Below are 19989 nucleotides of genomic sequence, written 5' to 3' on the forward strand. Positions count from 1 at the left end.
CCCCTGACGCGCCGCTCCATCCCGGTGGTCGGCGAGGCCGAGCCGGCCCGGGGTCCCGCGGCGCGGAGATGAGCAGGTCGGCGGCGCTGCTGCTCTGCCTGCTGGGCTGCCACGTCTGGAAGGCGGTGACCAAGACGCTGCGGGAGCCGGGCGCCGGAGCCCAAGGTGGGTGCGCGGCGGAGCCGGGAGGCGAGGCCCCGGCCGGCGGGCTTTTGTGTGCGCCCCGGGCCTGCCGCAGAGGCTGCGGCGGCGGGAAGGCTGTCGGGCCGCATTGTGTCGCGGCCGCCGGAGTCGGGCCTGCGGCCCCCGCGCCGCGCTCCGGAGGGGGCGGCGCCGCCCTGGGACTCCGAGGGGCCCGGAGCAGATGCTCCCGAGAGGCTGGGGGTGGGGGGCCCGGCGGGGGTGCGGGTAGCACCGGCCTTGCTCCTTGGGGGTGGCGCGTTCGGATGCATCCAAAGGTCCTTTCCTTTATGCGGTGACACTGACACGCGGGCTCCATCTCGCCTCCTTCGCCCCGGCGACAGGGGCGGCCCCAGGGTCACCGCCGCCCGCTCCCCTCTGTGGGTTCAGGTCCTAGAAGCCGCGGCGCAGAGGCTGCGCTGGGCCCTTTTGTTGTGGTGGCCGAAGGGGTGACCGCCGTCCCCGGGGTGCTCCCTGCATCCTGGAACCCCGAGGTCCGCGGCCGCTGCCCGCCACCAGCTTGCCGCAGTTCGGGAAAGTTTTGGGGTCTCCTCCTCCTCCTCTTCATCATACGACTTTTCCAGCACGTCCGGCGTGATCTGATCGGCGCACGAGTAATCACCCCGCAGAAGGGGAGAAATTGGTAGTACTAGGCGCTCATCATCTCATAAAAAAAAATCATTTCCAGGTCTGTCTGTCGCCAGCTCTTTGCCTTTTGTCTAATCTTTGGCCTCTGCAAATCTGCTCTCCAGCCCTGGGAGTAGTGTGGTCACCTCTGAGAATGGCCACGAGCCTGTCTTTTGTTTTTAAAATACGGATTTATTTGGGAATGACCCCACGGCTTCCTTTGCACGCGTTTGTGGGGACAAAATCGAGTGCTTCCCTGTTGCCGGCCTTTTCCAACGGGCGAGTGAGGCCTCAGCAGAGAGGTATCAGCATCCCCACAGGACACCGCCGCCGGCCTCCCGGGGGCCTCTCCGTCCCCCGCTGCAGCCCTGGACATCCCCCCCTCCTCCCCAGCCTCCTTGCCCACGTCCGTTCCGTGCAGGAAGGTGTGTGTCCTGTGAAGTAAACCCTGCAGACAGAATGAACCAGGAGCGCTCCATCCAGTGTCCTCTTGCTCAGACCTGGCCTTACCCCCATCCTCATGCTAATCTTCTTCCCTTATAACAAATAGGGGAGCAGAGAACCTGGATGGCCTTCCACCCCTGTCCTGTGACAGGAAAGAACATTCTACCCACACTCTGCTGGGTTTCGTTTGTTACCTACAAGCTGAATTAAAGGCTTTCAGATCCGTGCCTTGCTGTACCATTTGCTGGCATCTCTTTCATGCATTGCTTTTTCTATAGCTATGGTATAATATGAGCATTATGAATTGTGTGTAAATTTAGCAATGTATATATCATGGAAGGGGGAACGTTGACAAGAGACAAAAAGACCGATGTGTTTCTTCGTGGAGGAAATGAATGTTTAGGACATTAGATCATCAGTGTTGAGTTGTAGCCTCTTTCATTAATACCCCACCGCTTTTTGAATCAGCTATTTTCATGAATGATATTTGCGTTTCAAGGGTGCCATTAATTCCAAAGAACTGGTTGAATTTTTCGTTTTGCACTTGAAATGCAATCACTAGAAGCATTAAGTTCATGCACTTGTAAAATAGGGGAAGGGTTGGTGGGCCTCAACTGGAAAAAAAAAGTCATGAAAAAACTGACCAGGTTTATGTCAGAGACCACATTTTACTTGCTGCTAAAAATCAGATCAGGTAACTCAACTCTCAGACATGGAAAGTTCTGTGAACTGGGAGAGAAAAGATCAACCCGTGAGGATATTTATGCCGTGGCTCAGAGAATCTTAATAATATACGCGATGGTTTGAGTGGAAGACCCATCTTGGAATATTTTTCTGCCTAGATTACTTCCTTGATTGGATAAGGATGGCTTTTTAAAGAGTTGAGCCTAGGAGCCCTACCAGAAGTCAGGGTCTAACTACCTTGGCATCTGGATTTTGAGATAGTATTTTTATGGGAATGGGCAATATATCTCTCTTGACATTCTAAGGTCTCCTTCATTTGCCCCACTGAGTTCTTCAAACCATTTTCGTACTTTGTAACAGTTTTAAAATTGTGTCTTCTCTCCTCTCCTGGATCATATACACAATGAAGACCAATGCTACATCTGATTTCACTTTGCATTTGCCACAGCAGTTTGTAGATGGTTTTGCACATGGTCAGTGCTACATGGATGAAGGGTTGAAGACAGCTAGTACATATACTGTAGTGCAATATGAAGTCATCGTCCTTAGCGTGCATTTTAAGAAGAAAACTTCAGTGTTCACCTTCCCTGAAACCTAATTTGTAAGAGTTTAGCTCTTACTGTTGAAACTTACTTGAAACATACTTTGAACATGCTTGTGTGCACAGATATTGTGGACCAACAGGATTTAGAAATTGGGAAAAATTCAGAGACCTGAAATACACAGATCACATGCCATACTATTTCCATTCAGTTCTTGGGACTAAGGGACACGTTATTAAATGAATCTTTCGTACCTCATCTGAGGAAACACCTTGCAAAACTTTTTGGCATTACTTTGCTGTTTATATATTCAAGATAAGATTTAAGGTCTGGCTTCAGACTCTCCCTTCTTACTGTAGCTGCTTTGAATCAGGGAAGGGATTTCCCAGTCAACGATTGTCACAGTGAGGCTGTGCTAATCATGGATTTGAACTAGCTCTAGATTATGATGGAATGTTTTTATTAAGTGTTTCATCTAAGTTGCTCTAAAGTATTTATAGTACCTAATTTTTTTCTGGGAATTTTACACAAACTGTTATTCCGAAGTATGGACTAATTTTTCCTTTTCCATCTCTTACAAATTGTGCTCTGAGACTGGCTTTAGTAGAGGGGGGCTCTCCTTGAAGAGCAGTAAATTGTGCAGATGGACTCTCTAGGAATGTACTTTTGAAGCCCAGCACTCTTGATGTGCCAAAAAAGTTAGAGCTAGGTTAAGGACTTCATACTCGGACTTGTAATGTATGATCTTGACTTTGCTGCTCATTATCTAATTTGGCAACGATGTGTTAACTTTTTGTTCATCTCAGAAACGCTACACTCTGCCATAACATTAAAGGCAAATGGTTGGCTGTCTCCGTTCTGAGAGGTCTGTTCTTTGCCAAACTCAAATTTCCGTTATTGGAACACTGTGATCAGTTGAAAGACCTGGAAGCCATAGAAGATACCAGGAGGATCAGCCAACAAGGGTGACTTCTGCTGACATTGTAGTAAGAACATATCATCTAAATAAAACTCAAGGGCTCACGTCCTGGGAAACTAGGACGTGGACTTGCAGAGGTGGTTGGGCTTTATTGCAAGCCAGGTGTGAGAACCCTATGTAACAGCAAAGTTAAGGGAATCTCTGGCAAAGTCTTTGAAATGAATTTATGAATTATTTTTGCATCCTGCTTGTAGCTGTCTTATACTATGTTGTGGTGTACAGCAAAGAAAGTTTGTATTTTACTAGCTTAAAAATCCTAACCAAAAGAAAGAAGCCGTCGCCTAGATTTCTAAACGAATAGCTTGCAAACGAAAGTACTTTCTAAGTGTTCATTAGCTCTTCATTTTGAACAAATTAGTGATGGTATCTCTGTGAATCTAACTGTACATCTCTATTATTGTTAAATACTAATTTAGTAATTTTAGTAATTACTACTTACTAGAAAAGTACAGGGAAATAAGTTGGACAGATACCAGCAGACATGTATAATGCTGTATATTAAAGGGAAAATTGGATAAAAATTTTTTCAGAAATCTAGTTTGAAGAATTTATCTTGTGATAGCTGCCTTTTGTACCTTTTGTGAAACATGTTTAATGGAAATTATAATATACTTCAATAATGCTATTGTAGTTTAATCACGTTATAGAGAAATATTACAAACAAGTCATTTTCATTTGATATCACCAAATATGACTTCAGAACTTTTAAAGACCACAGTCCTACCAGCAAACATGGAACTGAATGTATTTTTAAAAATAAGCTTCAACATTTTAATCGACTGATTAATTGTAGAAGTTTTTTAAAAAAAATTCTATAGTATGACCCAATAGTATGCCCGACATTAAAAAAAAGCATTATTTTTGTAAAATGGACTTTGTAAATAGGTAAAATTTGACACACTCAACCCCTTTAGGAAGTAGTTTATAATAAGGGCCCTTAAAATAAACAGTTCCATCAGCATATTTAAGAAGATCCCACCTTCCTGTGAGCCAACCTCTCCTGACAATGATTTGCCACCTGCCCTTCCTCTCAGATTCCAGTCAGTCTGAGAATATTTACTCTCTTTCCCTTACCCCTTACAAAATTTATTAATTCTTACAGATTGTGTTAATTAAACCATTTTATGTGGATGACGTCACCTTTTCTCTTCCCTTTACCTTGTATCCCAGCTGTATTTACTTATATCAAACTCCTCATCTTTCAGCCTCCTTCCCCAACCCAACACAGCTTAGGTTGTCTATCAACGAGACTTGACATCTGGGTGTCTCCTTAGGTCCTTTCTGTACCTTATAACCTATGTAGTTGGTAATCTTACAGATGCATTTATGGAACACATTTATATAGCTGTCTTAGAAATCAAGATAGATGCACTTATATAGTATCAGAAGGGTCTTGGAGGTCAAGTTTATACTCCATGTTCTGGAGACAAGGAGACTCAGGCTGGGAGAGGTGAGGTGACCTGAGATAATGGCACTCTCTAGCCACACAGACCCTATGGCATCTGGAATAATGGCCCCCAAAGCTGTCCACACCCTAACCCTGGGAACCTGTGACTATGTATTACTTTACACGGCAACAGAGACTTTACAGAACCGATGAAGTTAAGGGTCTTGATCTGGGAAGATTGTTCTGGATTATTCACGTGGATCCAGTGTAATCTCCAGGATTCTTACGAGAGGGAGGCAGCATCAGACAATGTGACAATGGAAGCAGAGAGTCAGAATCAGAGAGAGATTAAAGATGCCTCACTGATGGCTGTGAAAGTGGAGGAAGGACCATGAGCCAAGGAATGCAAGCCGGACACACACACACGCGCGCACACACACACGCACACAGACACACACGCACGCACACAGACACACACACACGCACACGCACACAGACGCACACACACACGCACACAGACACACACACACGCACACACACACGCACACACACGCACACACACGCACACAGACGCGCGTGCCCCAGAGCTTCCAGAATTTTAGCCCAGTGATACTGATTTGGGGCTTCTGACTTCCAGAACTGTAAAGTGGTCATTCCATGTTCTTTAAAGCCACTATGTTTTGTGGGGTTGTTATAGTAACAGTAGGAAACTCATACAGACCCTAAACCCCCAAGAACTGTGAAAAGAGATGCACCCATGAGGTCAGGGTAATGGTAGAGTGTGGACGGACTACTTTTTGGGACCAAACCACTGAAGATAACGATTAGAGAAGAGCATGGAGCTTTTGCATCTGTTTAACAAAATTCTGCCAAATTGGAGCCATGTTGGGGATCCTTGAGGACCTTTATTACAAGCACCAAAATAAGTATTTCTGTTTTTGCAGATGAGATCTAAAGTTGTAAGAGATGTCTTCTTGGTGATGAGATATTTAAGCAGTTACTGCATGGATTGGAAAATGTTGGTTGACGCTATGAATAATAATTACAGAAACAACTGAGTAGAGCGCATATTACTTAAATTTCATGGGAAGATAGATGATCAAATATGGATTTAATATGTTCATCAAGTCTTTCGAACCCTTTTATATAAAACATAGAAACACATACTCAACTCTCAGAATTGGCAATATCTTTTTTGAATCAAAAAAGATTCCAAAATCCTTTGGAATTGTGGGAAGTAGCAAATGGCATAGGAAAAGCTGGCTTAGGAAAAGACACCTTGGAAGTGAGTATTGAATTTATAAAAGATTGGTTGGTTTTACTATTTTGTTTTATTCTCTATCCCACAGGGATAGAGCAGCGTAAGTTTAATGAGGAAAGACAACTCTTTCCAAGTCAGATGAACATTTTATTTGCTTAGACTCACTTTTTGAGATCAGAATTTGAATAGAAAAATTATTAAATTCATATTGAGGGAAAGATTTATAATTTAATTTTTAATGCAGTTTGGACAGAGCTGAACTGAAGCTGCTGAACGCTCATTAAACCTGTCCTTAATCCATAAAGTGAGTCAGATTAGTAAGGTTTCTGATTTCAGAACAGTAAGTAGCAGAGCCTAGAGATGAGGTTCACTCTCTCCCTCCTTATACTGGTAGGATTGGAATGTGGTTGTGGTTTGGTTTCTTTGCATCAGTCATAGCTTATATGTTCTTTTGGAGAGAAGGGTCAACAAGAAGCATTTTCTAATGGAAACTTAAACAGAAATAATTAAAGCACATGTAACTTGGGTCTTAATATTTTATTAACATTTTTTTTCTTATTCTTAATTATTTGATTATTAGTCATTTTGAATTTGTAGTTTAGTATTAATAATGATTTATCAGTGATTTGGGTGAGTATGTTGCTGGGAAATTGATCATACTTTCTTGATGAGATAAAAGCGAAAGGGGGCATCTTAGTCCATTCAGGCTGCTAATACAGAATACCAGAGACTGGGTGACTTATAAACAACAGAAATTTGTTTCTCACAGTTTTGAAGGCTGGGAGGTCCAAGATCAAGGCACTGGCAGATTTGGTGTCTGGTCAGAGTCTGCGTCCTGGTTCATAGACGGCCATCTTTCTGCCATGTTCTCACATAGCAGAAGGGTCGAGGAAGCTCCCTGTGGTGTCTGTTCTTATAAGGACACTCATCCCATTCACGAGGGCTCCACCCTCATGACAGAGTCACCTCCCAAGGCACCACCTTCAAATATGATAACATTAAAGGTTGTGTTTCAAGGTATGAATTCTGGGGAGATACAAACATTCAGTCTATAGCATGGGGTTGCAAAATTTAGATTAAAAAAAAACTTTGCAGACAGTAAATATGGGTTAAAGTTAGCAAAATTACAGAATAGAAAGGAAGAAACCTATTTTTTTAATTATTAAGAAAAAGACTTAGACCTTTTAGGTGACTACAAGATTAGTTTAGTACCGTATTTGCCGGCGTATAAGACGACTCGGCGTATAAGACGACCCCCTAACATTTCCACTCAAAATACAGAGTTTGTTATATGGTCGGCTGTGTGCGATTTTGTGAGTGTGGTAAAATCGCATAACAGCAAAATCCATAACAGCCGAGCATACACCCAGCAGCGCTGCTGATGCCTGAACGGTATGTGGAATGAAGTGGGCGGGCATCGGGAGGCCACTATGGCACGGGGCAAGCACTATGGGCAGTCTATCTGAAGTGTACCTGGCGTATAAGACGACCCCTCACTTGGAGGCATATTTTTCAGGGCCAAAAAATCGTCTTATACGCCGGCAAATACAGTAAAAGGTGAGTAGACAGTGTGGCTTGGTTATCAGAGCTGCTAGGGTGACCTTGGGCTGTCCTGATGAATGCATGGTTTCTAGAAAGATTAGGAGGCAATCCTGTTATGTCCTGTACTGGTGGGACCATACCTGAAGGATTGTGTTTGGTCCTAGATACCAAATTGAAGATTGATTGACCCTCCACAGCACATTAAAGGAGAGCTTCAAATCAGGTCTCTTGGCTTTGTGTGCTGTGGTTATCCATGTCATTATCCATCCATGATGTGTTCGTGAGTGCTGGGCTGGACCTGCAGGCTCCTATGTCACACAGCCCTTCTGGCAGCACTTTCTCCTCGGTCAGCACAGGCTCAACCCCAGAAGAGCTGAACTGAGTTCATCAGTTGGAGGAACTCCACGCACATTGTTTTTAAAAAACATTTTTAAAAGTAAGGCAGACAAAAAAGTAGCTTCTGAGCCTAGTTTACGAAAGATGATCCATCCCAGAGAATGTGTGGTCTAGGCCAAAAAAGATAGGAGGAGACCATTTAGGGAACCTCAGTTATTTTAAGGGCCATTGCATTAGTTTTCCTATTGTTGCCTTCGCAAATTACCCCACATATAGCACCTTTGAAGCAGCACCCATTGTTACCCTATAGTTTCCAATGGGTGGGAAGTTTGAGCACAGCTGAGTCTCTGCTTAGGGCCACAAGAGACCGAAATGAAGGCTCAGCAGGGCTGTGCTCCTTTTTGGAGGTTCCCGGGAAGAAGTCACTTCCAAACGCATCCAGGTTACCAGAATTCAGTCCTTGCCGATGGAGGGCCTAGGTCCCAGTTTCTTTGCTGGCTGTCAGTGAGGGCCTTTCTTCTTAAGGCCACCTGTATTCTTTGTCCCCTTGCCCCTTCCATTGCCAGGACAGCAACAGCACATCTGGTTCTCACACATCCCGTCTCTTGTATATCTCCCTCTGTGTTGTCTCTGACCACAAACAGAGACAGCTCTTTCCGTTTAAGGGCTCATGTGATTAGATTGGGCCTTTGGGATAATCTAGGAAAATCTCCCTAAAGTCTGTAACCTTAGTTACTTCTGCAGTCCCTTTTGCCTTTTAACGTAAGATAGTCGCAGGTTCCAGGGGGCATGGATGTCTTTGGGGGGCTCTTTCTGTCTGCCGCAGCCTTGATGTAGAGGGAGGGGTCACTCGGGCTCCATTGGGCAGACTACTCCCATCTGGGAGGCTGAAGTGAGCAGGGAAGAGGACTGCGAGGGTGTTCTCTCGGGGAGTCCTGAGAAGAGCTTGGACCAGGGACTTCTCTGTCCCTTCCTGCCCTGACTGAGACTTTTGATCTAAACTCTAAATTCTGGGGACTCCTATGCCAGGAAAACCTAAGGCAGCTTATGCAGTACCAGATATTGTATGTGAAGTGGCCCTGAGGTTTTGTATTTTGACCCTGAGAACCTGGAAGTGAAGTTTATTTCGATGACTGTAACTGACTATGTTTTTGAATAGTAAATATTAATGATACCTCTGTTATCCTTAATGTTAAAGCAGGTAGTTGTAGCAGGCACTCTCAGCTTCATTCACCTAGACGTGAAAAAAGAGCGATTCGCTAACATGTATTGGGTACGTATTACGTGCTGGGCACAATGCTAAGTATCTGAATGGATTATTTAATTTAATCCTTACATCAGTCCTGTGAGGTGTAAATATCAGTCTCACATTATAGAAGAGGCATGGGAGGCACTGAGAGGTTACACCACTCTCCCAAAGTCACACAGCACGGGACAGAGTCCACCTTGTGTGACACTAAGCCACCTGGACATCACCCTGAGACTAGGCAGCTTTATGACTTGGGAGGATGAAATTATAATTTCACACAATTTGAATCATCATGGCGCTTTACCAGTATAAAAAGGGGGTTCCTAGTGGGCCTGGTCATTTTTATGCCGAAAGACAGAAATGCCCACTGGCGCGGTCCCTGCTTGCCTTTGAACCATGGAAAGCCACCTTGAACAGTTACTTACTGAGCAGCTCCTAAGCAAAGCTGTGTGCTTGGTGCTGTGGCAGGCAGATGTGCAGAGGGGAGAAGCAGCTCGAACAAGCAGCTCGGATGAGCTTGAGGGAGGTCCGATGGCACTGGGTGGGATGGAGGGTTACACCCAGCTGGGAGTGGGGGAGTCTTCTGGCTTGTGTTTAAAGTCCATTAGTATTTTGCAAACTGTTTATACAAGAGAAACTTGTTAGGACCCATCAATTGGAGAGTGGGGGCCAGGGAAGGATGTGGCTCTTTGTAAAAAAACGTCTGTTTGGATGTGTAAAGTATAATGAGATGCCCTTGCTTGCCTTTTGGCATCAAGGGAGGGCTTTATTGACTGTGAAGTAAGTGTGAAATACACTTCCTTATATTTATTTGATATTTGAACTTACTTGCAGAAGTTTAATCTTTTTCTTAAAAAAAAAAAAAAAGCTGCCTAGTTCCTCTTTGCTGATGCAGTGATCCCAAAGTAATTTTTTAAATGATGTTGTTATGGGACTAGAACCAATTTTTTTCTAACTTATTTCATGAAAATGTTCCACCATACAAAAGAGTAGAAGGAATTTTACAGTGAATACCCGTACTCACCACGTACATTCTACCACTAGCATTTCACCATCCCTGCTTTATTACTTATCGGTAATTGATTCATCCTTCTATCCATCCATTTATCCATCTTATTTTTTTATGTATTTTAAAGGATGTCTCAGATGTCAGTGCTCTTCCTCCAAATACTGCAGCATGCATGTCATTAATTAGTATTTAATATTTGTTTATGATTTTTTCTCATAGGAAAATTTGCATACAAGGAAATATGCAAATCTTGTGTTGACATGTGTACATCTGTGCAACCCCAAATCCCATCATGATACAGAATATTGCTGTCATTCCAGAGAGTTCCTTTGTGCCCCTTGTCAGTAAATCCCTGCTTTCTACCCCTTAGGGGCAACCACTATTCTGACTTTTTCCCACCATAGATTATTTTTTACCTGTTCTAGAACTTCATATGAATGGAACCATACAGAATATACTGTGGCTTCTTTCATTCACCATAATGTTTTTTGAGATCCATCCTTGTTGCCTTTATCGGTAGATTGTTTTTTCTTAATTCTGAGTAGTAGTCCACGGTATGACTGTTCTACACTTTATCTGTTGTCTTCTTGGTAGACACAAGTTTTTCAGGTGTTTGGCTATTGGAAATATAGCTGCTATGAACGTTTGTATACAGTTCTGTGGACATGTGTTGTCATTGCTCTTGGGAAAATACTGAGGAGAGGTATTTCAGGATGATATAGTAGGTGAATGTTTAGTCTCATAAGAAATGGCTAGAACTTTTTCCAAGTTAGTTGTATCTTTCTATACTCTCACCAAAAAATATGTGTAAATTTCTATTACTCTAAATTCTCACCAACATGTGGTGGTGTTAGTCTTTGTAATGTTAGTCATTTTGGTGGGCAGATTTATAGAAGGATGGATGGATGGATGGATGGATGGATGGATGGATGGATGGATGGATACAATAGATAGATGATAGACAGACAATATAGTGCATACATTTTATTTTCCAGCTATAAATGGCTTTGGTTTTTGAAGAGTGTTGCAACACTTTTAGAAATCAAAATTGAAGTTTCACCATTGTTTGTTATTTACAACAATGTTTTAATGCCAACTTTTATTTTTCTTTGATATTTTATTACAGTCGATCACATGGCCAAATTGTTTCCCCAATGAATATCATATCTGATCAGGTAGAACCGCTTTATCACGTAGCAGATAAGCCATGATGTGTGCATGTGTGGAGGAGGAATGAGAGGAAGAGGAAATAAAAATAATCCTTTCAGAGCCTAGTATTGCATACTACTGACACACAGCTACAGGTTATATAGAACCGTAGCAATGCCTGTTCTCCTTAAAGGAAACCAAAATGTATGTGCCAATTGGAATGTTGGCCAATTGGAGAGTTGATACACTCCAACAAGTGCCAGACTCTCTTGAGGACTGAGAAGCTTCTAGAAGTTACCTGGGACATCTCATTAACCCTTTTGAGTCATTAATGTATTAATTCCTTTAAGTATTCTAATAGGCTTTTAAAAAAGATGATAAAGTTCTAAACATCAATTAGAGAAGGCAGAAAGTTCAAATCTGCGTTGAGCATACCAGGAGATGGTCTACTGTTAAAAAAAAATTCTTTGAGATTTACAAAGCTCGCCTAAAGACTGGGCATATCATTTGGAAATTTAGACGAGGTATATGATTGTTTTCTTATTTCCTCTGTTTGTGCTACTAACGTACTGGCTGTTGGCAAGTTTTAGTGATAGGAGTATTATTCAAGTAGAGTCCCTGTTGTAGAACAAAAGATGATGGCAGAGCATTTCTGATTGGTCAGTGGTGCTGTTTCAGCTGTAGCTCGGCTCAGTTTCTCTTTATGTGAGGTGCTGGTGGAGAAAGAACTGATGTACCAGACAGTGTTTCCCCAAGCCTCTTCCTAAGACGAGTAGGGAGACAGTTGTCGGGTTCATTGCCACTGAAGGCCACTGCCCTCTAGTTCCTGTGCTGAGCTCCTAGGACCAGTGTGGAGTGGGAGCCAGAGCGCACATGTGGCAGGGTTTTGTCATTGCTGTTGTTTCATGATACAGGTTATCACAGGTGAGGTGTGCCCAAGCTGTCAGGGGTGGCTCTCTCCGACTCATTTCCACTCTACCTTCCTGCTCAGAAGGCACACATCTGAAGTGGCTTTACCAGGGCAATGCCCAGTGATGCTAACATTAATCCTGAGTCACCACGTGACCATGCCGTATGCACAGTTACCTTTTTACTGGATATACTTCTCCCAAGCCCTTTATCTGGCTTCTTTGGACTTCTGCACAGACAGATGCAGTGGTATAAATAGCCCTTCTGTTCTTTGTATTAAAATAGAGATTTTTATAAAAGGAGAGGGTTTTTTGGTTTTATTTTTTTATTTTTGCAAATTTAGAACATTTTCTTGCTTCAGTGCTCGTGAGATACATTTGTTCAGTCTGATTCCTGAAGGTGGAACCTCAGAGCCCTACATTTATTCCATGTTTAATGTGACAGAAAGTCATCCTTTGGGAATTGCTGGTCGCTCTATTACTGTATCGATTTTTTTTTTTAATATTAAGGAGATCTGTGGTTATCCTGAGCTAGGAAAACAGGATAGCATAAGATAAACGTTAAGTCTGTTATTTCAAATATTATAATGCCGAAGAGCAATATCTGCTTCTTAAGGATAGCATAGAATAAGTTACTTGTGTTTAATGTCATTTGATTATTTTACATATTCTTGTCTAATCACAGGTTGGAGGTGACTGGTTTTTTGATGCCTCCTTCAGAACAAGGCTTTCCACTTTTTGCTCGGCTGATCGGTCTCTTTGTTACCTGCCATCTGCTGCCCATGTTTCTGAGTGTGTGATAAAGCATATGGGAAAGGGATAGAAAAGTTAATGCATTCAACTGGTGAGGGTGGAGGACAAGTGTCTGCAGTCTGGCCAAGTTTACAGCCCATCTGCTTGAGCACAAGGAGTCCTTTTAAAAGGGGGCTTTGCTCTCCAGGCACCCTCAGTCTGGGGATTGTCCAAATGGTACCAGTTTGGCTGCGGCGAAATAAAAGTCTCCTTCCTAAAAGACTCCACTGGGCACATAGGCCATACACTTGCATGTGTACGTTTTCCCCTTTCCTATAAACTTAAAGACATGCCTAGTGAAATGAAACTCAGAAAGTGAGCCTTTAGCTCACTCAATTTGTGGCAGAGCACACTAGTAAACTGGCTTTTAACATACACTTTGTATTTTCTTGTGCTGTAACGTAGGTTTTTGGTTGGCATTAAAATTGATAAAAGGCGCCTATTGTGTACTCACCCCACTACTGTTTGAAACAGTTTTTCTTTTTACCATCTTGAACCCCATTTGCCTCTTCAAATTTAAAAATAAAATCATTGCCTATAATGATGGCATTTGCCATGCCTTGATGGAAATCTATTAGATGTCGCATTAAATATTAAACATGCATTCTTAATCAGCTCTTGTTAAATTACCTACATAAATGCTAAACATGAAAAAGGAGTTACTACCTTCTGGACCAGGGGTATTGTTTATGTGCGCTGGTTAAATAACATTTTGTTCATTAGGTGGGGCTATTTCCTCTTCTTACCTTCCCGTTTCTAAAATCAGAATCTTTAAGGAGATGTTTACACAAGAGAGTAGACTGCCAAGACTTGAAGTTAGACACTTCCTAACCTTATCTTCCCATTAGCTGCTTCATGGCTGATGAGCCATTCTTCATCCATCCATCCATCCGTCATCCATCCATCTATCCACCCACCCATCTATCTATCCATCCACTCACCCACCCACCCATCCATCCATCCATCCATCTGCACACCTACCCATCCAACAGAGTCTTTGCTTTTCTTACTTTTCACCACTGCAATGTTGATATTATTATCTCAAATTTATATGATCCATTATAGATTTTCAAGTGCTTTCCAACCCATTATCTGTTTTGCTCCTCATAATCCTGAGAAGTATTTTGGAGAGATTCTTTTTTATACATGAAAAAAACCAAACAAACCCCAAGAAACGGTGGCTTGAAGTCCTGTGCTGGTGCAGCATGGCGGTGGTAATCCCACATGCGTCCCCCTCCTTGCAGCTTGCCGCCCTCGCTCGGTTTGTTTAGGCAGGTCCCACTGACTGCTTCAGTCGTGATTTCCGCTCAGGGACTCCAATCCGAGCCACCCAGTTCCTGGGCAGCCGTTAAGCTGCCCACCAAGCATGTCTCACATGTTTATAAGGAAAGTAGGCAATTATCAGCCACTTCTTTGGCTTCCAAGTTATGGGGATTCAGAGATAATTAAGCCCCAGCCCCCGCTTTTCAGGAACTCAGGCTCCTGCGGGGGATGCACAGATAAACAAAAAGTGCTGTCAAGCAAACCGTGTAGGGGTGCAGAGGAGGGAATGACTAACTGGGCAGTGGGGGAGGCCCCACAGGGCTTACCAGCTGGGGTTTGAAGGCTAAGAATTAATCTCGTAGAAAAGGGGAGGAAGGTACTGCCTGCACCACACCATCTCCCATGTGAATTGTAGCTTTTGGAGGAGGTGGGGGATAAGAATAATGATATCGCCCACAACCGAGCCTCCTGAGTTTATTTATAAAGCATTTGAAAACAAGAGCTTTTTCTCCTTCCTTTCTTCCTTCTTTTCTTCTGCGAAATTATCAGTGAAGTTGCTGAGCTTGCTCAGACCACTGGGGCATAATGAGTAGTGGGTGTTATTCTAAGTCTGTGAACCGGTTACTATGTCTGATCTATCTTCCTCTCCTAAATTACTATAAATCCTCTTTTCCCATTTATTCTGCTTGGTTGGTTAATCTTCAACCAAATGTTCCAACATGAAAGGGTCTGGCTTTTCCAGCATAACTTGCCCCGCCCTGAGCCGCCTCTGCTCATCTCATGTCATTTGTTTAGAACACAGTTCGTCGTCGTTGTGACTGATCTCCTTGACTTTCTCCCCTCGTTCTTGTTCTTGCTTTTTCATTCGGGTGAATGGAAAGTGTTCGCGTCACAGTGACCAAAATGGTACAGAAAGTTCAACCTCTGTAAAGTCCATTTCAGCAGCAGAAGAAAGAGACTGAAAACTGTTGAAAATAACCACTTCTACCCAGATCTCAGTATCTATAAGGGTTGTTGAATGTGCAGCATTGATCTTTCCATGTCCTAAAAGTGGATTAAGCATAAGGAAGCTGATGCCAGTCACTGTAGTGATGGGGTGGGAGCGATTTAGCTCTCAGAGGGAAAAAGTCCCTCCTGTGGTCTTCCTGGAAGCCACAGCAGAGACATCTCAGGTGGGGAGTGGCGTCTTGGCAACCAGCAGTGGATTGGAGGTTTCTTTCACTCTCTCGCCTTTGCAGGAATGGAAAGGAAAAAGGGCAGTGATCAAGGAGGAACCTGGGTTTACCTGCTGTTCATTTATTCCCTTACTCATTCTCAGATACTCATTGACTCACTTCTACTATTTGTCAGGCAATACAGGATAGATCTGTGATCCCCGCTCTTCCAAAGTTTACAGTGTAGTGGATCAGTTAGCAATTCAGTTAGTGGGGCTGCTGTTCCAGGTGGAAACAGGCGTACGTAGGCCTGTTGTAGAACATCTGTCTGTACCATAGACTGTGTGCATGCAGTCCTGTTCTGGACTTTCTATGGCCCCATCCCTGGCTCCTTCCCTGTGGTCCTAATTACGTGTCATCTTCCCAGATGATGCGCTAAGCCACTTCCTAGTTTGCTGTGAAAACCCAGGTTCGCTAATGAGCCAGTTAACAATGGTCACAAAAGAAAAAAGAAGAAAAAAACTATATAATCATACCTAACAGCAAACTTGAAAAATATTTTCCGTTCCCTCCTACCCTGTTTATGTTAATTTAAAGTTGACATTTCTGTAGATGGTAGCATGAAGCCAAATGACTTTGAAAATTTAGGCTTGATGGATAAAGAAAAGGGAGGCAAGCAGCTGTTACTCTAGAGAAAAGGTAAATAAAACCGAAAAATATTATAAAACGAAATGTAATATAATGAGAGGAGTACTTGATGACTTGCCTCGTCTCCATAGTCCCTTGGGTGTGGGGCAGCCCTATGCGCTCCTAAGCACTGCTTCCCAAACTTCAACGTGGATACGAGTCACTTGCGGGTCTTGTTAAACACAGATTCTGCTCCAGTGGGTCTGATGTGGCCTCTGAGATGCTACATCTCTTACCATGCTTCTGGTCGGTGGGCCACACGTGAACTAGTGAGCTCCCCCGGCCCCACCCCTCCCGCACATCGGATCCTAATGTTTAGAGACAGAGGGAGACAGCCCCATCGAATCGGGCTACTTGTATCTGCCCCAGTTATGCTGCCGCCACCCCTGTCAACAGGTGAAGATTTTTAACTTCTCAGCTTAAGAAAGCTGCCTAGAAAATTTATTCCCACCTTGTTCGGAGTCTGGCTTCAAGAGAGGTATGAATACATTCAAGTGTTAGGATGGACATAAGACTTGCAAGGTATGATGTTGCAAGTCTTTTTCTAGGTAAGTATTCACTTGGTTGCGCATTTATACAATTAAAATATTTATTATGTACACAATAAAAACTCTCCAAAGCCCTCAGTGATCTTCTTTTGGTTTGTGTATCTTTAATCTGCCTGTAGGTCACCTTCAATCACACTGCATGGATTTCTGACCCCCCCAAAAAAACTAGTTCAGGGAGCAACAGAAATACTGCTATTGCCCTGATTCCAGTTTGCATTTCATAATGAACTACCTTTTTGTACTGTTTTTTTTTTTAGATCGAGTGTGACTGTTAGAAACTGTAACGTGTATACGTTTGGATGAGTTTATGTTAGTGTCATTTTTTTAAGTATTGTGCAAATGGCATCTTGAATAAGTCATTTTTTGCCTGGTCGTTGGGGCTTGTTTAAAGAAATAATAGGTGACCAGCTGACTACAATATTAATACTCATAGATGTAGAGTCCCTGATTTATTTTTCCTTTTTTTTTTAAGGAGTAGCAAATGACTAGATCTTTGAGCTGCCTTGTTCAAAAATCATGGCTTTGCACCATACCTAGGTGACAGCGGCAGGCTCCGCCCGCTGCCCCAGCTGCCTTTTCTTCTTTGTCGCTGTGTGGAAGGTGGCTCAGGCACTGCTGAGGCAGTGGAATTCCTGAGTGACATTTTTGTAATCTATCTCCCGGGGGAGAGTCCTGGCTGCCTGCAGAGCCCCAGAAGACCTCTGAGGAGCCAGTAGAGGGATGCTCTTCATGCGTGCTTGTCTTTCTAGCTCACAGTAGTTTCTGTTTTACCTTTGTGTTTTTAAATGAATGAAGCGGAGTCCCCTAGCCCCTTACCTCTTGAAATGTTCATTTCCTCACCTTCGGAAGAAGCAGCCCTCACCCAGGTAAGAGCCAGGGCGCTCAGGAGTGGGCTCTAGACCCAGGCAGGCCATACGTCATTCGTACTGTAGGGAGCTGGGGGCTCACGAAGGGACCGTGAGGGAGAGGAAGTTCAGAAAAGGCACCTCCCGGTCCCGGCATGTAGCATTCCAGCTTCCAGTCTGAGCGGTGTGACCAGCATCTGCCTGCTTGTGGCTCCGTCTCTGTCTTACGTTGGTCTTGAGGCCTCTCCCACCGTAAGGACGTACCTGTGCAATGGCACCCCCGTGGCCCTACAGCCCCCTCACACTATGCATTTCTTCCATTTCATTGGTAGGAAAGCTGCTGTCTACACCCAGCCTCTTCACTTGCTCACCCATCAGTTCACCCCTGAATGCTCTGCTTCCTGTATCCTTTGACAATGGTCCCTCCATCTCCATGACATGCTGTCCCGGTTTTGGTGGCACTAGCCTCTCCTGGCTTGGCTTCTCCTGCTCGGACTGCCCTTTCTTAGTCTCCTTTGGGTCCCTCCTCTCCTCTGCTTCCTCTTGAGAGGAAGATGTGACCTAGAGGTCCATTCCTGAACCCTCTAGAGCATCCTCTCTGCACGGGGCCTGCAGTTTCCAGCTTCTTCTTGGTGGACTTCCAGAGCTCATCCCTGGTCCTGACCACCCTCCTAAACACCAGCCTGGGCTTTAGATGTTTGTTGGCTCTCTTCACTCATCTGCCGAGCCTCTGCACGGGCCGCTCCTGCCCACTTAACTCATTTTCACCCCTCCTAAAGCATCAGGCACCATTCTTTTTGGGGAGGCCATCTCTGGTCCCCCCGTTCCCTCCCCAGGTCTGTGTGCATACCTTGGCTGTTGATTCAACAAATAGTTATTGAGTGCTTCCAGGCACTATTCTAGCTGCTGAGGGTGCAGCAGAAAACTTTCATCTGAACACTTGCTGCCATGTATTGAGAAGTTGTGGGTACACGTCCGTAACACATCTGTTTCTCCTTGAGGCCAGAGCTGTCTCTCACCACTCCGGTCCTCAGCCAATTTGGTGAGAGAGTAAATCCAATGATGCACTTTTCTTCCGTCTCTCCTTTCCTCTCCCTCTTTTACTGTGTGTCTTTCTTCCCAGGACCAAAAACTTCATCATAGAATAGAACTTCATTCCAAGATTAGCCAGATAAAATTTCACCACTGTTTCTGGTTCCTGCAGATAGTTCCTTGAAGGTTTGGTGTGTATGTGGGTGATGTAAAAAGTGTGAGCTGAATGCTTCCTTTGTTGGAAGAGTTTGCTCAGCTGTGGCCAACAACCCAAGTTTCACTCCGCTGCGTGCTTTGTTCAGAGCTGAAGAACTCGGTTTTGTGAAAAGTCCCTGGGAGAAGGGGATATTCTGCTTATATCTTATTCTAGATAGTCCCTGCACCTGTGAATACCCAAGCATGTTGCTGGGGACAAACACAAGGTTTTTAGATGTTTTTATCTTGTAATACCATCACCTCTTTCTCCTGAAACAAATCAACAAAGCTAGACAATTTATTCTGGGGCTAGTACTGGTACAGTTGCTAGTTAACATACAGGACGCTCAGTGAAGTGGCATTTCAGATACACCATGAAATACATTTTTAGTGTTAAGTATGCCCAAATGTTGCACGGGACATAATTACATGAACAATTATTTATCATTCATCTGAAATTCATACGTAACTGGGAGTCCTGCAGTTTTCTTCGCTAAGCCTGGCAACCCCTGCTCCTGGCAGAAGGCAGTTGTTGGGATGAACCATTTGTAGCTTTCCTTTTTGGTCATGGCGATGTGTCAAAGGGCCATCCCCATGTTTGCTGAAAGCTGCTGCCTTTGCCAGCGTTACTCTCAGCCCCATGTGTGAAGGAAGTCTCGGCCTTAGCTGGAGGGACAGTGAGAAGAAGGTGGCTTGCCTTGCTCCTTCACTGCGCCTCCTGCAGCTGTGACACCAGTGTCATAGTGTTGTACGGTTGGGAAGACGAGATCACAGATGGCAGCGCAGCCCTCCGTCCCTGAGGTCCGTGCCTGTTATAGAAATGGAAATTGCCTGATAGGGAAATAAATAGGTTCAGTCCAGATCAGCAATAGTTTATTAAGTCTTCCATTTGTAGGGCAAAGCAGGGTGGAGTGGGGGACCGGGGGCCCACCTTCAAGATGCTCCCAGTCTTGGGAGGAACAGACACACCCCAAGTAGGGCTCAATTTTGGGTGGACATTAATATCACCTGGGATTGTTTGAAAGCCACACTGATGCCCGGACACACCTCAGGGGATTCTGAGTCCAGGGCCTGGTGGGGCTTGAACACGGGTCACTTTTCCAATGCTTTCCCTCGGATTCTGGCATTCAGCTGGAGTTGAGACGGCTGAGTTTCCGCTTTGTGTATTGTGTCCAA

The 19989-nt window shown here is 44.1% G+C and overlaps 1 protein-coding gene across 1 annotated transcript in view; it reads left to right on the forward strand.

Annotated features, from left to right (window-relative positions):
* Positions 1-6: 6 nt before the first annotated feature.
* Positions 7-19989, forward strand: part of LOC109374601 (protein FAM171A1-like) — a gene marked incomplete at its 3' end in the record, with an annotated part of 72425 nt that continues 52442 nt past the window's right edge. The window contains exon 1 of the mRNA XM_019629339.1: positions 7-165. Within this exon, the coding sequence (XP_019484884.1) occupies positions 69-165 (97 nt within the window). The remainder of the gene's footprint in view (positions 166-19989) is intronic.

The sequence above is a fragment of the Hipposideros armiger genome, unplaced genomic scaffold (assembly GCF_001890085.2).
Source record: "Hipposideros armiger isolate ML-2016 unplaced genomic scaffold, ASM189008v1 scaffold_844, whole genome shotgun sequence".
In the NCBI taxonomy this organism is placed as follows: Eukaryota; Metazoa; Chordata; class Mammalia; order Chiroptera; family Hipposideridae; genus Hipposideros; species Hipposideros armiger.